Genomic DNA, 16,097 nt, shown 5'->3' with positions numbered 1-16,097 from the left:
GGGGTCGGTGGGTGGGGGATTTGCCTTGAAATTTTGACAGTGGCCAGCTATTGGCATACGTGTTACATGTAAGGGGGTGTTACTAATTACGTAACGCTCTAGGGTAGAGGAAGAGGGTACTGTGTTCGATTTACGTAATATTTTTCAAGACTATATGTTATTTTTATTCATTACTTAGACCAAAAAAGGTGTTTTTTGGAAATGCGCGGTCAGTCTAGGATCGATCCCCATCGGCGGGTATATAAAATACCATGGTATGTGATATCCTGTCTGTGGGATGGTACATATAAACGATCACTTGCAAAAAAACCCAAAATGTAGCGGGTTTCCAAGGCGCGTGTGCAGGGATTTCAGCAGCGGGGTTGGGGTTATAGACTGTGTTGAGCGAAGTTTATATGGGGCCATGCTCCCCCCAAAAATACATTTCAATTTTTTTTTAAGCTTGGGCAAGTAAGGGTTTCGACCTCCAATACCCTCCCCCTGCACATGCACCCGATTCCTCTCTAAGATTATATGTCAAAACAGCAGATGGAAGGAAGGATAGGATATGTTTCATTAACCGACGAACTCAACACATTTTATTTATGGTTGTATGGGGTCGGATGATTATTAAATCAATATGCTTTATCTTTGATGTCGTTAAACACCCACACCCCCCCCCCCACCCCCACCCTAACTTTACCCTTTCCAAACGAAATACTATTTATTTGAATGTCGATTTTAACACGTAAAATTAAGAAGTGAAAACGTTCATTGTCTAGTTTAGTATATTTTATTTAAAAAATATATACATGATTAATGTGTTACTAGTATACAAACTAAACTTTGAAAGTTCTACTAACACTTTATAAAATATCAATTCTGAAATAGGAAGGTACGACTGTCGATAATACGTTGTCAAGATCAAACCGGTTTTAACTAAAGACTAGTGCCGTATCCTCAACCGAACGTTCTTCGTACAGCGCAAGATTTCTCTTTAATTTTTTGAGATGAACCCTACAATTTGAAATCGACAAACGCACGTGTTAACTGAAACTGACAACAGTCTGTCGTTTGTGCTTTGCCGAGCTATGGCGGCACAGGCGACGAATCAAGCGTATACGTTTGACAATATCCGTTCATAACGAAGACACACGACTTTTTTAAAAGTGCATTTGAGCTTGTATTTCACATTTGTACATGATGTTACAATATGGTAACCAGAGAATGTAACTTTAATCCAGGCTTTGAACCACAACAACAACACATCCTTGTTAAGACATCACAGCAGAAGTTGCTGGTGCGTAGCATGGTCCGGTCCTGGAGGTTCGAATACGAATCTGGCGAGCCCTTTTTATTTACATTTTTCCTAAACACCTATATGAATTGCCGTATTTTAATTTTTTAAATTATTATTATGTTTTAAATAAATAAATAATGTTTTAACCTCAGCGAGGGTGTGGATTGTGTGGAATAAAGATATACACAAACCAGCGCTAGAAGACACGCGAGCTAATCCCAAGCCTAGTTCCCTAGAAAATGTGAACGTCGTCTGCCTTTTCATAACAGTATAATATACCACGAAACTCACCAGGTAGACCTGCTAAATATAGTAGTATCAGTATAGGTTTCGTCATCGGACTATATTTAGAACAAACACGACAATGTAGGTGATAGGACTATTTGTCCGCATTTCGTTTATCCCTCGCGCTGTCGTCACTATTGTTCTACATTTCTCAACTAATCAATAGTTATTTTCCTAAATGCTATTAATAGAATGACTCTGACGTAAAGAATTCATTCCCCTCGATATGAGAAGATATTTGTTTTCTTTGTGTATTCCTAGAGCTGGCAACGAAGAGTTAGCACGTGACGGGATTTACAACACAGAAGCACCGTAATACCTGGCCAAAGTACAAAACATGGATACAGGTAAGAGCGACTTTGTGTTAGTTTATTATTTTGTTTTCGTTTCTCTGTTGTTAGTTTTAAATATAACCTATATAATCAGTGATATAATATTTTATTTTATGTTTGGGTGCTAAGTTAGGTATGTCGATAATTTTATGTATGTATGTTTGTCCGCGTACGTGTGTACGTATGTGCGTGCGTGTGTGTGTGTGTGTGTGTGTGTGTGTGTGGCCTGATTAAGTCGTGCGAAACAATGGTAACTAGGAAAAAGGTCAAAGATAGATAGACAGACAGATAGGCACACATATAGACTGTGAGATAGGCACGGAGAAACACGTAGAGGTGTAGACAGACAGAGAAAGAAATAGAGCAGAGAAGGTAAATGCTCTTAGTTGGCCCAACAACAGAGTATTTCGATATAGCACGTACACATATTTCATTATATAGTTTGAGTAATATAAAAAGAGAAAAAACACGTGCGTACACACACTCACTTAAAACAAAACATATACGGTATATCCACACGCATGTACGAACGCACATGCACACACATTGAGAGAGAGAGAGAGAGAGAGAGAGAGAGAGAGAGAGAGAGAGAGACAGTCAGACAGACAGAGACAGACAGACAGAGACAGGGAGAGAGGATAGACAGACAGACAGACGGACAACGGACAGACATACACACACACACACACACAGAGAGAGAGAGAGAGAGAGAGAGAGAGAGAGAGAGAGAGAGAGAGAGAGAGAGAGAGAGACAGACAGACAGACAGACAGACAGAGACAGGGAGAGCGAGGAGAGACAGACAGACAGACAAACAACGGACAGACACAGACACACACACAGAGAGAGAGAGAGAGGAGAGAGAGAGAGAGAGAGAGAGAGAGGGAGGGAGAGAGAGAGAGAGGGGAGGGGAGGGATAGAGAGAGAGAGAGAGACAGACAGACAGACAGACAGACAGGGAGAGAGGATAGACAGACAGACGGACAACGGACAGACATACACACACACACACAGAGAGCGAGAGAGAGAGAGAGAGAGAGAGAGAGAGAGAGAGAGAGAGAGAGAGAGACAGAGAGACAGACAGACAGACAGGCAGAGACAGGGAGAGCGAGGAGAGACAGACAGACAGACAAACAACGGACAGACACACACACAGACACACAGAGAGAGAGGGAGGGAGAGAGAGAGAGAGGGAGGGAGGGAGGGAGAGAGAGAGAGAGAGTGGGAGGGAGGGAGGGAGAGAGAGGGAGAGGGAGAGAGAGAGAGAGAGAGAGAGAGAGAGAGAGAGAGAGAGAGAGAGAGAGAGAGAGAGAGAAAGTGAATGAGAGAGAAAGCGAACGAAAGTGAAAGAGACAAACAGTCAGACAGACGTAGAAATAGACAGACAGACCACATCACCAAAGGCAAAAGCAAAACCAAAGCAAAAACACGGCTGGCTAAACTTTATTTTGTGTTAGTGAGTGAGCCATATGCGCAGTCTCATTAGCTGATTTAATTACGCTAACAGTTTCCGTTATGTCATTTCAGTGTTGGACTCGTGTCCCACGAACAAAGCCAGGGTGTGTTTGACAGCAGAGATTGTATCTTAATCATATTCAGGCGACCTCGTGGTCTTTGAATGTGGAAGTCGTCACAGTAACGACAAGTGCGTGAATTCGCGTCTCTGTTTCTGGCTGTGCATCGGTTTAAATGTGTATTTATATATGTGTATCTCTCTGTTTATATGTGTATCTGTACGTGTATTTCTTTGTCTACGTGTATCTCCCTTTATGTATATGTGTATCTCTTTGTGTGAATATGTGTATCTCTTTGTGTGTATATGTGTATCTCTGTCTATGTTAGTATTTCTTTGTCTATGTGTATAGCTATCACTTTGAGGGGCGTGTGATGCGGGGTTTGTGAATTTTCTTCTTCTGTGTTTTTTTTTCAATACATTTTCCGGGATAACATCACTCAACTACCACCACCCCCTCACCTAAAAACGTAGCTCGCCACAGTACAGACCCCCCACCCACCCCTCCTGGACAGTTTCCTCACACGTGTCTATTTTGTCTATCTATCTAAATATCTATCTATATCTATATATCTATCTATCTATCTATCTATATATATATATATATATATATATATATATATATATATATTTCTTTGTTATGAGTTTTTTTGTCCATGCTTGTCTGCGCAGGGCTATCGAAGGCGAGGTGAAATAGTTACCGCTGTGTTATACTGATATGAAGCACAATGTATTATGTCCCAGAATGGTCGAGATAGCGTCTACAACCAATACTAAACATTGTTTACAGTTATGTCCAAGTAGGACTCCTACCCACGCAGTCCGCAATTCTGTCCGTGTGCGTGTCTGTGTGTGTGTCTTAGTCGATGTGTTTGACGTCTGTGTCAATGTGGTTTTTATATCACTGTGCACGTTTTGGACTGACTTTGTACATTTTAATATAAATTAATGAATGAAGAAGTTTGTTTTGTTTAATGACACCACTAGAGCACATTGATTTATTAATCATCAGCTATTGGATGTGCGACATTTGGTAATTTCTACATACAGGAACCCTGTTAATTTTTTTTCATTTGTGGCAAAGGAAAATGAATGAATGAATGAATAATTAATGAATAAATGATCTTTAGATCCTCCATTCCTTGTGCATGAATGCGTGTGCGCGCGTTTGTGTGTGCGTGTGTGTGTTTGTGTGTATATGTGTGTGGTTTGTGTGTGTGTGTGTGTGTGTGTGTGTTTGTGTGTACATGTGTGTGTGTGTGTGTGTGTGTGCGTGTGTAAGAGAGAGATAGATATAATAGACAGAGATAGAGAGAGAGAGAGAGAGAGAGAGAGAGAGAGAGAGAGAGAGAGAGAGAGAGAGAGAGAGATTATACTACACACCGACATTAGTGCAGTAAACTATTCAATGAGTGTTGTGAAGCGATACCTTTGAAAACAGACTTGTTTGCCCGAGGCCTGGAAAAGGTTAACATGAAAGGTCGATCCCCAGGCTGAAAAGATAGTAAGCCAATGATATAATATAAATATAATAAACGACTTACCTGTTGTTATTAAGTTTATGTTCCGAGTGAAATAATTTGTACTTGTCACGAACTTTTAGCTTTTATGTCAACATCTATATCCACGGTTACGGAAGTATGTCCAATGACTTATTATTCATTGTTAACTAAGTCTTAAATATATGGTGGCATAGAACTGCAAATTGACATAGAACTACATCATTTAGAAATGTTTTTACGACAAAATTGTATATTTCTAGTCGTTTTGTTAATACAGCGATATAATTAAGACGACATAACACTAACCCTAAAGCTAACCTTGACCCTAAACTACGCCGTTATGTCGATGACAATTCTATGCCACATAAATAAACAATGTAAATAGAGAATAATACATTTGTGTCTGTTAGATACCATATATCTCACGAGTTGTTTCGCTTGTTAGATATGTTTTTAAACAACAAGTTGTGAGATAAATGATATCTAACGGACACGAATGTATTATTCTATTTCTTACATATCCTCAAAAACCAGGTTTAAAACAAATTTTAACATATTTTTCGACTAAAAGATATTTACAGCCTTTGCACTTGTAGCTAACTTACGCGTCACAGACCCATGATTGTCAGGTTTACTGTACGTCACAATATAATCGATTTCTATCGTGTACTTTTTCATTGGATGTATGGCAATGGTGACCTGGTCATCACCTAGGAGCAGCCAGTCGTATGTCTTGAAATTGTAAACACACGTAGGCCTACATGTGTAAACAACCCATGTGTATAAAAAAAATAACGTATGGTGTTCTCACCAACGGGTGTGTAACAATTATATTACTTCACTGTCAATTTATATATCAAATTAGAGACGAATTCTAGACATTGGGCCAGTGGAACTCAGTGTCGATCTTCACAACCTGTTTTTATTACTAAAGATATTACCTCCAGTTGATGTTGACGACTCTATAAAAGTACTTACGTTATCTATTACGGTACATTCATTTACTAAACAAACAATATACTTTGAAGCCACCAACAGCAGGCGATAGCTGTATTACCCCAGAAACGTTATGTGCTCGTGTTTGAATGACTGTATATTTACTTGGTTCGATGCATGCACTACTTATCTGCCTTTCATAGTTTTCTTTATTAATTTATTGTATGTTTGTTTGTATGTAAGTATATAATGAAATTTAATATAATATAATATCTTACATTTTCAGTACAATCAAAGTATGTGATATTTTTCAGATCACATACTTTGAGAATTTGATAACTTTGCAAATTAGATGTAAATTAATCAAGGTTACGGCACTAGGTTTATTAACATAGCGTTCAGAAAACAAAAACCGTTATGCACTAGTTTATTTTGATGTAAGGACATCCAAAATGACGGCATTCGAATTTAACGTCATTTCCATTAAGACACCGCGCCATATATTCTTACATCATTTGAATATCTAGTAATGGCGGACTGGATTTAAAGTTGCGTGTACAGTTTACAAAAACGCGTTGTATTAAACTTGAGATTATATGATAAAGAGATTATTATACTCGTGTGTTTCGGTATCGTCAATATATATTAGGAATCAAAATAATGTATTATGCTCGCCAGAGGCTAGCATAATAAAAAATTTATTCGTAATATATGATATTGACGAAAAACATTCTGGTAATAACCTCTATGTATTTATATCTCACAACTATCTGTTAAAGCCGCACACCCTACTTCCATCCAGCGAAAATAAATTATAATTTGGTTAATCTACAAACCTGTAACACACTTAGATCACGTTTTTATCAAATGGAGTGAAAAAGCAGGTTTTATATCGATAAATACCATGGGAATCCCCATGTCCCAATTGCTTGAAATAATTTTGAAGTTAGTATTCTGATGTCACCGGTAGATGTCGCTCGAAGCACAACAATGCCTACGTCACGACAAATTTCACAGACTTGGGGTGCGTTTCTTTCACCTCTCCTGGACATGTTCCAACTGTTCTGTCCTGGTTGTATCCCCTCTCCAGATATCGTAAGAGATTCGCACAGGTTGCACGGCTGTTGCACGGCAGTGTGATGGATGTCGCACGGAGTCGCAGGGGGTCCACTGGGAGTCGCACGACTCGGCTCCCTTCACACTCCCGTGCGATTCCCTTCCGACCTATCATGCTGCCGTGCGATTGCTGTGCGACCCCAATGCGACCAATGCGAACTATGCGAACCGTGCGACTGCCGTGTGGAAATTTTCAACATTTGAAAAAACTCGCACCGGCATGCGACCCGCCCGAATTACACACGACACCCCTGCAACCTGTGCGAATTATCAACATACTACCGTGCGACTCCCGTACGCCATGTACGATTTGGTAGTCGCACGGAATTCGCTTAGAAAATCGTTCAAGTGAGAACGGGTTTTAACGTTTTGTATTGAGACACTTACTTGTCTGAACTTTATTGTTATTGAAAATGTTCACGAACTGTGAAGAAAAATCTCGCAAATGAACAACAACAAATCGGATCTTGATTGCGCGAACCGTGCACGAGAAAACAAACCGAACCAAAATGATAACGGTCACGTGATATACCAACGTCTGTGACATTGAAATGGAAATATCCCCTCTAAAAATAGATTAGACCTTGTCTGCTCAACGGTTTTTTCTCAGACGTGCGTGCGATTTATGAAATGAGAAAAATGCATTTTGTGGTATTACAAAAACCAGGATTACCAAAAAACACTTCAGGTGAATGGAAATGTATATTCTAAATAATAAACGGTAAGTAAAGTGCAATTTTATTTGTGAAAACAATGGGTTTAATAGCGAAAAACAACGCCGTAATGGTTAACAACTAGCCGTAACTAGGGTGTGTCCCTTTAAAGGAATAAAGACTATATATATATTGTGTAATAAACTGTTGTTGTGTAATAAACTATTATGGTGTTCAAGCCCGAAGCCAGAGGGGTTCGTAGGGTTCGAACGAACCCCCCTTTTTCTGAAGTGCCTTTTCAAACTAGGCTAGAGCCCCCCCCCCCCCCCCCCCCAGGCAGCCCCCAGCCAAGTGTTGCTCGCTACGCTCGCAAGTGCCCTTTTAATACCAAAAAGAACCCCCCTTCAAAAATCCTGGCTACGGGCTTGGTGTTATAACTCGTAAAAAAGTGCGACGCCATTGTTTAACAGACTTGCAGTAGTTTATTATATAAGAACAAAGGTAAACTGACGAAAGTTGCATGTTCAATCAAATAAGACCGTTTCATCCAGTGAAGTTTACAGTGTATATGCATATGTTCGCGCGTATGCGACTCATATGATATAATTACATGCTGGGTATTATCAGTGAGGTGTAAATCTTATTTCATGAAATATAGTTTTATATATTTTACCACGTATAGTAAGTATGCACTATTACATTAAAGTATAAACATGTAGATATTGTTGGAGAAGGCGCAATGCAAAATGGACATTGAAATGGGGGTGTAACAAGCAATGTTTTAATATATATTTGTTCATAAGTATATTCTGAATAAAAGTCTGTAGCGTGCAGTTTTGAGCCATGTTCTAAACGCAAAAACAAACAACAAAATGGCCATATACAGCTAGACAAACCTCTAGAGATATTTTCTGAGGCATGTTGTGTTAGAAGTGGGTAAGTCTGTATAGGATAGGGTTTATGGTGAGGATGGGTATCCATGCAATTTTGACTTTAAAGCTCATTTTAGAGTCTTTAAGATCATTTGAAAAAGTACGTGTTGTTTGTGTGGGTTGTTGGTTGTTTTTTATTATTATTTTGTTGGGGTTTTTTTGGTTTTTTGTATCTTCAAAGCTAAGGCTTTTTTAAAAATATGCTTCTTATGGTTATGTATAATTTGTTTTCAAATACATGAACAAAAAATAAATTACGAAATGTTCTAGCACAATGCTGCAACAAGTCTTGCAATAATTGAACAACTAACCAGGTAGTTTTATCAGTATCGTTGACTGAACCGAGCATGCAGCTTTAACAGTAAAACAATTACCTAACGTTGAGGAACCCACACAATGTGCGCGCCTAAAGCTATAGCCTATATAGCTAGTCTTACTAGTATACGGGTTAACGCGACCCCGACACTCCTGAATGGTGACGGGGCTGATTGTCAAGATATTGTTACCAAGCATGGCAATGCAACATACTAGTATGGAAGATTGTTTTCTTTAATTTTGTTGAACGTGTTAACTTGGCAGGTATACAACTAAATTTGGTAGTGGTAAGCAGATTCGCTAATACCCTCTATGAGGTAGGCTAATGCGAGCGAGCGAGCGAGCGAGCGAGCGAGAGAGAGAGAGAGAGAGAGAGAGAGAGAGAGAGAGAGAGAGAGAGAGAGAGAGAGAGAGAGAGAGAGAGAGAGAGAGAGAGAGAGAGAGAGAGAGAGAGAGGGGGGGGGTCTCTCTCTCTCTCTCTCTCTCTCTCTCTCTCTGCGTATGTATGGTTTATAATGGATTTTTTTTTTAATTTAATTATGAATACACATACATTCTTTGTATGAGTAGTCCTGTTTATCAAGGTCATCAAACTAGGCTACATTACATTAATGCGATTTGATAGCGAGGCCCATCGAGGAAAAATTGCTAATGTTTCCTGTCAAACGTTTTCTCAACGGTTCCGTAATCCTGAATCTATACCCTTTGAAATGAGCATGTGGGCCACCTAGAATTTGACCTCAACTCCAAGATGGCCGCCAAAATTCAATAGGGCAGCCAAATGATCTTAATTCATACCTCAGTACATAGGATCCTTTTGTCTATCAATTAATGTTTTATCTCTAATATTGGATTTACATGGTAGGCATACAGGAAACGGAATCTCGACTAGCATACTCATCTGACATTGTGACCTTTCCCTTGTTTTAGTTAGGCCTATTTGTATTTGTTTTCTATGTTGTCTTTGGTGTATGTGGTATTTGGGTGTGAGGGATTCTTGTTGGTAATCATTGATAGTACGAGACAACTTATTTACTTTGCTTTTTAATTTCAGAAACAACATCAAAAATGATTAACAGAATTTCACACTCCTGCATAATCCGTAAAGGTTTCCTCGACTGATGTCACTGATGACGTCATCAACACGAAGTGCACGAGTGGTGTTTTTGCAGCTGGCGTGCTGAAGAAAGCAGAACACCACATAGAAAATAATTAAGAGGAAATTACTGTTCGTATCTTAAAGCTTGTGACTCGACTACACAAAGCACCCGACTATGAACGCCGAGCCGTTACCTCGCATCATGTCTTCCAGTTCAGACAGTGACTCCGATTGGACAGACACGGATTTACCTGGTCCAGACCTGTCCGGCGTATTACAGAAAGAAATACCAATCAAAGTTTGTGGAATTTTACAACACACACGCATACACATATACACTGGTGTCGCCAGGATTTTATGGGGGGGGGGGGGGGGGGGGGGGGGGGGGGCGGGCACCACACACACACACTATATCGTTCTTTCTCTGTGTCTGTCTCACAAGGACACAGAACACACACATACACAATATCGCTCGCTCGCTCTCTCTCTCTTACACACATACATTCACTACTCTCTCTCTCACACACACACACACACACACACTCGCTCATTCACTCACACATGCACATACACGTGCACATGCAACATGCACATACACATGCACACGCTGATTTTTTTTTAAGCTGGAGAAAGGAATTGACAAAATGGGCCCAAAAACTATTTACCTCTCTCCTACCCAGTCGATTCCCACACCAAAGTAAAAATCATATACATGGGGTTGGTTTTGTGTTTTGGATCTTTATAATTTAGTTTATTTCAATCTTTTTTTTTTTATTCTTTTCTTTTTTGCATGTTATAAATAAATACATTTTCTTGTTTAGAATATCAGTGTATATACAATGATAATGTCTGTAGTTGGCCAAACTTGAATTTACCTCCATGTATAGAGATGTATATATAAGATGTACTGATAGTCTAAACCGGCCTCGGTGGTATCGTGGTTAAGCCATCGGACATAAGGCTGGTAGGTACAAGGTTCGCAGCTCGGTACCGGCTCCCACCCAGATCGAGTTTTAACGACTCAATGGGTAGGTGTAAGTCCACTAAACCCTCTTCTCTCTCACTAACCACTAACCCATTGTTCGAGACAGACAGCCGAGATAGCTGAGCTGCGTGCCCAGGACAGCGTGCTTGAACCTTAATTGGATATAAGCTCGAAAATAAGTAAAAGAAAGAAACAAAGATATTCTGAACAAGAAAATGTTCTTAAAATAAAAAAAATATTTAAAAACAACCGAAAATGGCAACTACCTAGATTAATCCCTTTAATTATTACTTCAGCCATTGTGTAATGAAGACGTGCGCTCCCAAATAAACAGTGACATGGAGCTCGCTGTTTTCCTACAGAACCAGGAAGCGGAATTGCAGGAGTTGTCGTCCCTTAGTGTATCCATTGTTGCCCACGATGAAAACAGGCGGCGGTCGATGATATCGGTGGACGATTACGAGGACGAGGACATACCCATCCCCACGTTCAGTCTGGGGGATCTGGAAAGCAGTGATGACAGCAATGATGAAAATGTCTTAGAGACGATAGATGATGATATCTTAGAGGCGCTCGAACTCACCCTTGAACAGCGAGAACAACTGCTGGTATGTATTATGTAATTTATATATTTTCTTCGTCTTAGTTTTCCTCCTCCCCCTCCCCTACTCTCTCGCCCTCCCCTCCTCTCTCGCCCTCCCCTCCTCTCTCCCCTCTCTCTTTCACTCTCTCTCTCTCTCTCTCTCTCTCTCTCTCTCTCTCTCTGTGTGTGTGTGTGTGTGTGTGTGTTTGTTTTTATTTCTCTTTATTCACATTTGCACAATTAATATACGTCACAGAGCAATCAGTTTCAGTAGTATGCATTTCATTGGTCGGTGTGACTTTGGCGCCCGGGTCATCACGAATCAGCCAATCTGAATCAGATGTCTTTAAGTTGGTATCCCACACATGATACAAAGTGTTTTTCCTAACGGATGTGTAAGAATTCAATAATAGTTTTTCACTACATCACATGGTTTCTTCTCTTTGCGTGCGTGCGTACATGCATGTGTGAATGTCTTTGTGTGCGTGTGTGCATATTTTTTGTTGACTTACTTGTTTGTTTTGCGTAATTGTTAATGTATGTATACGTTTTATGTAAATGTTAATGTATGTATACGTTTTATGTAATTGTTAATGTATGTATACGTTTTACGTAATTGTTAATATCTGTATACGTTTTATGTAATTGTTCATGTCTGTGTTCAGGCACTAATGCGAAATGACTCGGTGAACTACTCGGTTCCCGGCCTGAAGGTGAGCCAGATCAGGAGGTTGCAGCGGCCGTGTGTTGTGGTCGCCGATTGTGACGACAACTGCGGTATCTGTATCACGGAGTTCGCCGCGGGGGACAGGAAGCGGGTGCTCAAGTGTAAACACTTCTTCCACGTCGACTGTATTGATCAGTGGTTACAGGTGAGTGACGAAGAAAGGACCCTCAGGGATGGGGCGAGGTGAACCAGTGGCACCAACGTCTTGGGGCCCAATTTCACAAAACATCGTAAGACTAGTTTTGCACGTAAACGATATCTAGTTGGGGGTTTTTTTGTAACCTAAAGTTGATTGCTGAAAACATACCAACCTTGGATTTGTCTCTTGTATTTTAATACGGTCGTAACATATCAGCATTCGCGTTAAAAAAAAGGAATCTTCAGACTCGTGATATTGTTACTGTAGTTATGTACCAACTCAAACGGTTTCCATATATAACAACGCTTCAACATGAAGCATTGTATGTGTTATGTCAATATTTAAAAAGAACAACCTCTCAAGTAAATCTAATAGCTTTATCTTCACGAGTACTTTTCTAGAAAATTGTCGGACATTTTTCAAAGGCGATAAACTAACAAGTTGATTACTTAGACAGTGGCTTTTACAGCGGGCTATCAGTTGGACCCCAACTGCATACAAAGTAATGACCTAGGCATGCGTAACAATGAAAATACTAATGTAAATATAGCAAAAGGTGGCATTTTATAAATATAGTATTACGCTATATTTTAACTTTTTATCCCGCATTGTAACTTTTATCTTTTAATTAATGTACTCTTAAAATTAGAATAATAATAACAACAATAATAATATAAACAAAAACAACAACAATAATAATAAAGCAGTGTATTTCTATGCATTCACTTATAATTAGATGCGAGCCGAGATTACCAGGCCGAGATTACCGGGTCGAGATTACCGAAGTCCGAAGTTACCCCTATTCAAATCTATGACTAAACTATTACTATTACAGTACAACAAATATAGTTAGAAGTACACGTATTTCAGTTTTCTTTTCTCCTTAAAATGCTCCATCTTCTGTAATATGTAAATTTCTTCGTGAAATAGATGCCAAACACTTGTAAATGTATGCCTGGTATAACTGCTAGTCGCAGACGTAAACTTACGATGTTTTGTGAAATAGGCCCCTGACCTATACAGGTCTATTGGAGAGAATTTTGAAGTCAAGATGGCATATATCTGTATATTAATGTTCAGTTAGCTATCTATCTCTTGTCTGATGGGCGGCACGTAGCCCAGTGGTAAAGCGCTCATCTGATGCGCGGTCGGTCTAGGATCAACCCCCGCCGATGGACCCATTGGGCTTTTTCTTGTTCTAGTTAGTGCACCACGACTGATATATCAAAGGCCATGGTATGTGCTATCCTGTCTGTTGAATGGTGCATATAACAGATCCGTTGCTACCAATAGATAAAAAGTAACAGGTTTCCTCGCTAAGACTATGTCAGAATTGCCAAAGTTTTGACATCCAATAGCCGATGATTGATGAATCAGTGTGCTCTAGTGGCGTCGTTAAACAAAATAAACTTTGTAGAATGGACCCTAAAGGGAAAGTGAAGGGGCATCTACGTCCTGACGTTTATAGGTCTATTGGAGAATTTTGAAGTGAAGACGGCACATATACAGATACATGTATCTACATCTTTCTCTTTCTTCATATATATTTTTTCATCTATTTGTCATTATTTCTATCGCTATTTCTCTATCTCCCTCCATATATTCCTTGATCGATATCAGTCTTTCCGTGTTTTTGTTTGTCTGCCTTTTTCGATATCTATATCTCTAGATCTCGCCATCCATATGTAATGTATCTGTCCGATTTATCGATGTGTTTGCTCTGAAATATAAACGTATTATCATTATTTTGTTGAGAACAAATAAAGGTATGTCACTTGTGATATTATATTTCTTAAGTTTTCTCCTTTTTTTTCATATTAGAAAACTGCCCTTTGCCCACTGTGTAGAAACCAGGTTATTCCACCAAGAAGACTACGACTATCGAGGTGTACCATATTGTAATGACGTCACAATGGATTTATTCACATAACAATGCCAAATTAGAATTTACTTCGATGGGGTGAATAATGAGTGACTCGCACACAATGTGGAAAAAACAACATTTAGACTGAGCTTCCACTGATCAGTATTGGAGAGGGGAGGTGATCAGTGAACATCTTTCATGCGAGAATATCTCCCCCTCCCTAAGGGGAACCTGCTTTTGACTTCGGGGATCAGGGTTTGACCCCCTTTATTCTGTGACTCCTGTGACACAAACGAGTCTTACAAAGTCTCAATTGTGATGGCGCTTAGACTACAAGCATTCCATTTACATGTCAGGATCATTCCAGAGACAAAACAAAAAAGTTCTACAAACTCTAGTATTCATTATAAAGTATTTTATGGCTGGGAGGTAATCCTTGCCGAGAACATGCCACGAATTCCCGTCATGACGAACCTTCCACCAAGAAACTGTCATGACGAACCTGCCACCAAGAAATTGTCATGACGAACCTGCCACCGACAAACTGTCATGACGAACCTGCCACCAAGAAATTGTCATGATGAACCTGCCACCAAGAAACTGTCACGACGAACCTGCCACCAAGAAACTGTCATGACGAACCTGCCACCGTGATCTGTGCTCAATGAACCCGTGCCTTATTAGTCTTTCATATATCGTGAAATTTCATCGTGCTGAAGTGAGGAGCATTTCTGTGTTATTTACTTCCTCTTTTTTGTTTGTTTCTGGATTAATGATCGGTGTATTATTCAGTAGACTGTACAACAGTGTAGATCGGTGATTCGGGACATCTGTTATTTATACATGACAAGTTCATTGTATTGAATTGATGAGGAATCGGTATTGTACCGCAGTGACAAAGTCACTGTATGAGAGTGAAGAATATTCTGATGTGCTGTTTGTGTAAAATAATGAGATCATTAAAATCATTGTGTTGAAGTGGCACGAAACGTACGTGTGACATCTGTAGACTTCCAAAAGCCTCGTATTGAAGTGACACGAAACGTACGTGTGATGTCTATAAACTTCCAAAAGCCTTGTAATGAAGTGATCAGGGAAAAAAGTTATTTCTATGTAAGAAAAAAAACACCAAAGAAAACCCCACACACAAAACAACAAGCATTCAGAGGCGGATCTAGGGGGGGCGGGGGGGGGGGGTGGTGGTGGGGGGGGGCCCCCCCCTAAATTTTGCGACAGTTATAATTTTATTATATATTAATTTTCTTTCTTTTTTACGATCCCCTCCAAACCTCCCCCAAAGTTCCATTGGCATTCGGCCTCATGTCATTGCCCCCCTCCCCCGGATTTTCTGGACCCGCCACTGAGCATACTGTGTTATTTCTGAAGAATGACGAGTATATTAACCATATGCTGAAACAGAACCTGCTGTCGTGTGACTAGGAATATGCGTATATGTATATATGTGTAATTCCTAGAAAATAGATGGAGGTATTCATTTATGATTTACCGGCCTCGGTGGCGTCGTGGTAGGTCATCGGTCTACAGGCTGGTAGATACTGGGTTCGGATCCCAGTCGAGACATGGAATTTTTAATCCAGATACCGACTCCAAACCCTGAGTGAGTGCTCCGCAAGGCTCAGTGGGTAGGTGTAAACCACTTGCACTGACCAGTGATCCATAACTGGTTCAACAAAGGCCATGGTTTGTGCTATCCTGCCTGTGGGAAGCGCAAATAAGATCCCTTGCTGCCAATCGGAAAGAGTAGCCCATGTAGTGGCGACAGCGGGTTTCCTGTCAAAATCTGTGTGGTCTGACGCCATATAACCATAACTAAAGTGC

At 40.0% G+C, this 16,097-nt stretch overlaps 1 protein-coding gene across 2 annotated transcripts; it reads left to right on the top strand.

The window, feature by feature from the left end:
* Window positions 1-1,637: 1,637 nt before the first annotated feature.
* LOC121383214 (RING-H2 finger protein ATL3-like) lies at window positions 1,638-15,885 on the top strand. Of its 2 annotated transcripts, XM_041513098.1 has the most exons (6): window positions 1,638-1,911; window positions 3,422-3,539; window positions 9,916-10,258; window positions 11,242-11,553; window positions 12,194-12,400; window positions 14,216-15,885. In XM_041513098.1, the coding sequence occupies exons 3-6, from the start codon at window positions 10,136-10,138 to the stop codon at window positions 14,294-14,296; spliced, it is 723 nt and encodes a 240-aa protein (XP_041369032.1). In that variant the 5' UTR covers window positions 1,638-1,911; window positions 3,422-3,539; window positions 9,916-10,135; the 3' UTR covers window positions 14,297-15,885. The 2 variants fall into 2 exon arrangements, with proteins under 2 accessions (XP_041369032.1, XP_041369031.1); XM_041513097.1 differs by lacking the exon at window positions 3,422-3,539.
* Window positions 15,886-16,097: the final 212 nt, after the last annotated feature.

This window comes from Gigantopelta aegis, chromosome 10, assembly GCF_016097555.1.
Source record: "Gigantopelta aegis isolate Gae_Host chromosome 10, Gae_host_genome, whole genome shotgun sequence".
NCBI classification, from domain to species: Eukaryota; Metazoa; Mollusca; class Gastropoda; order Neomphalida; family Peltospiridae; genus Gigantopelta; species Gigantopelta aegis.
This window is presented reverse-complemented; position numbering and strand designations above follow the sequence as displayed.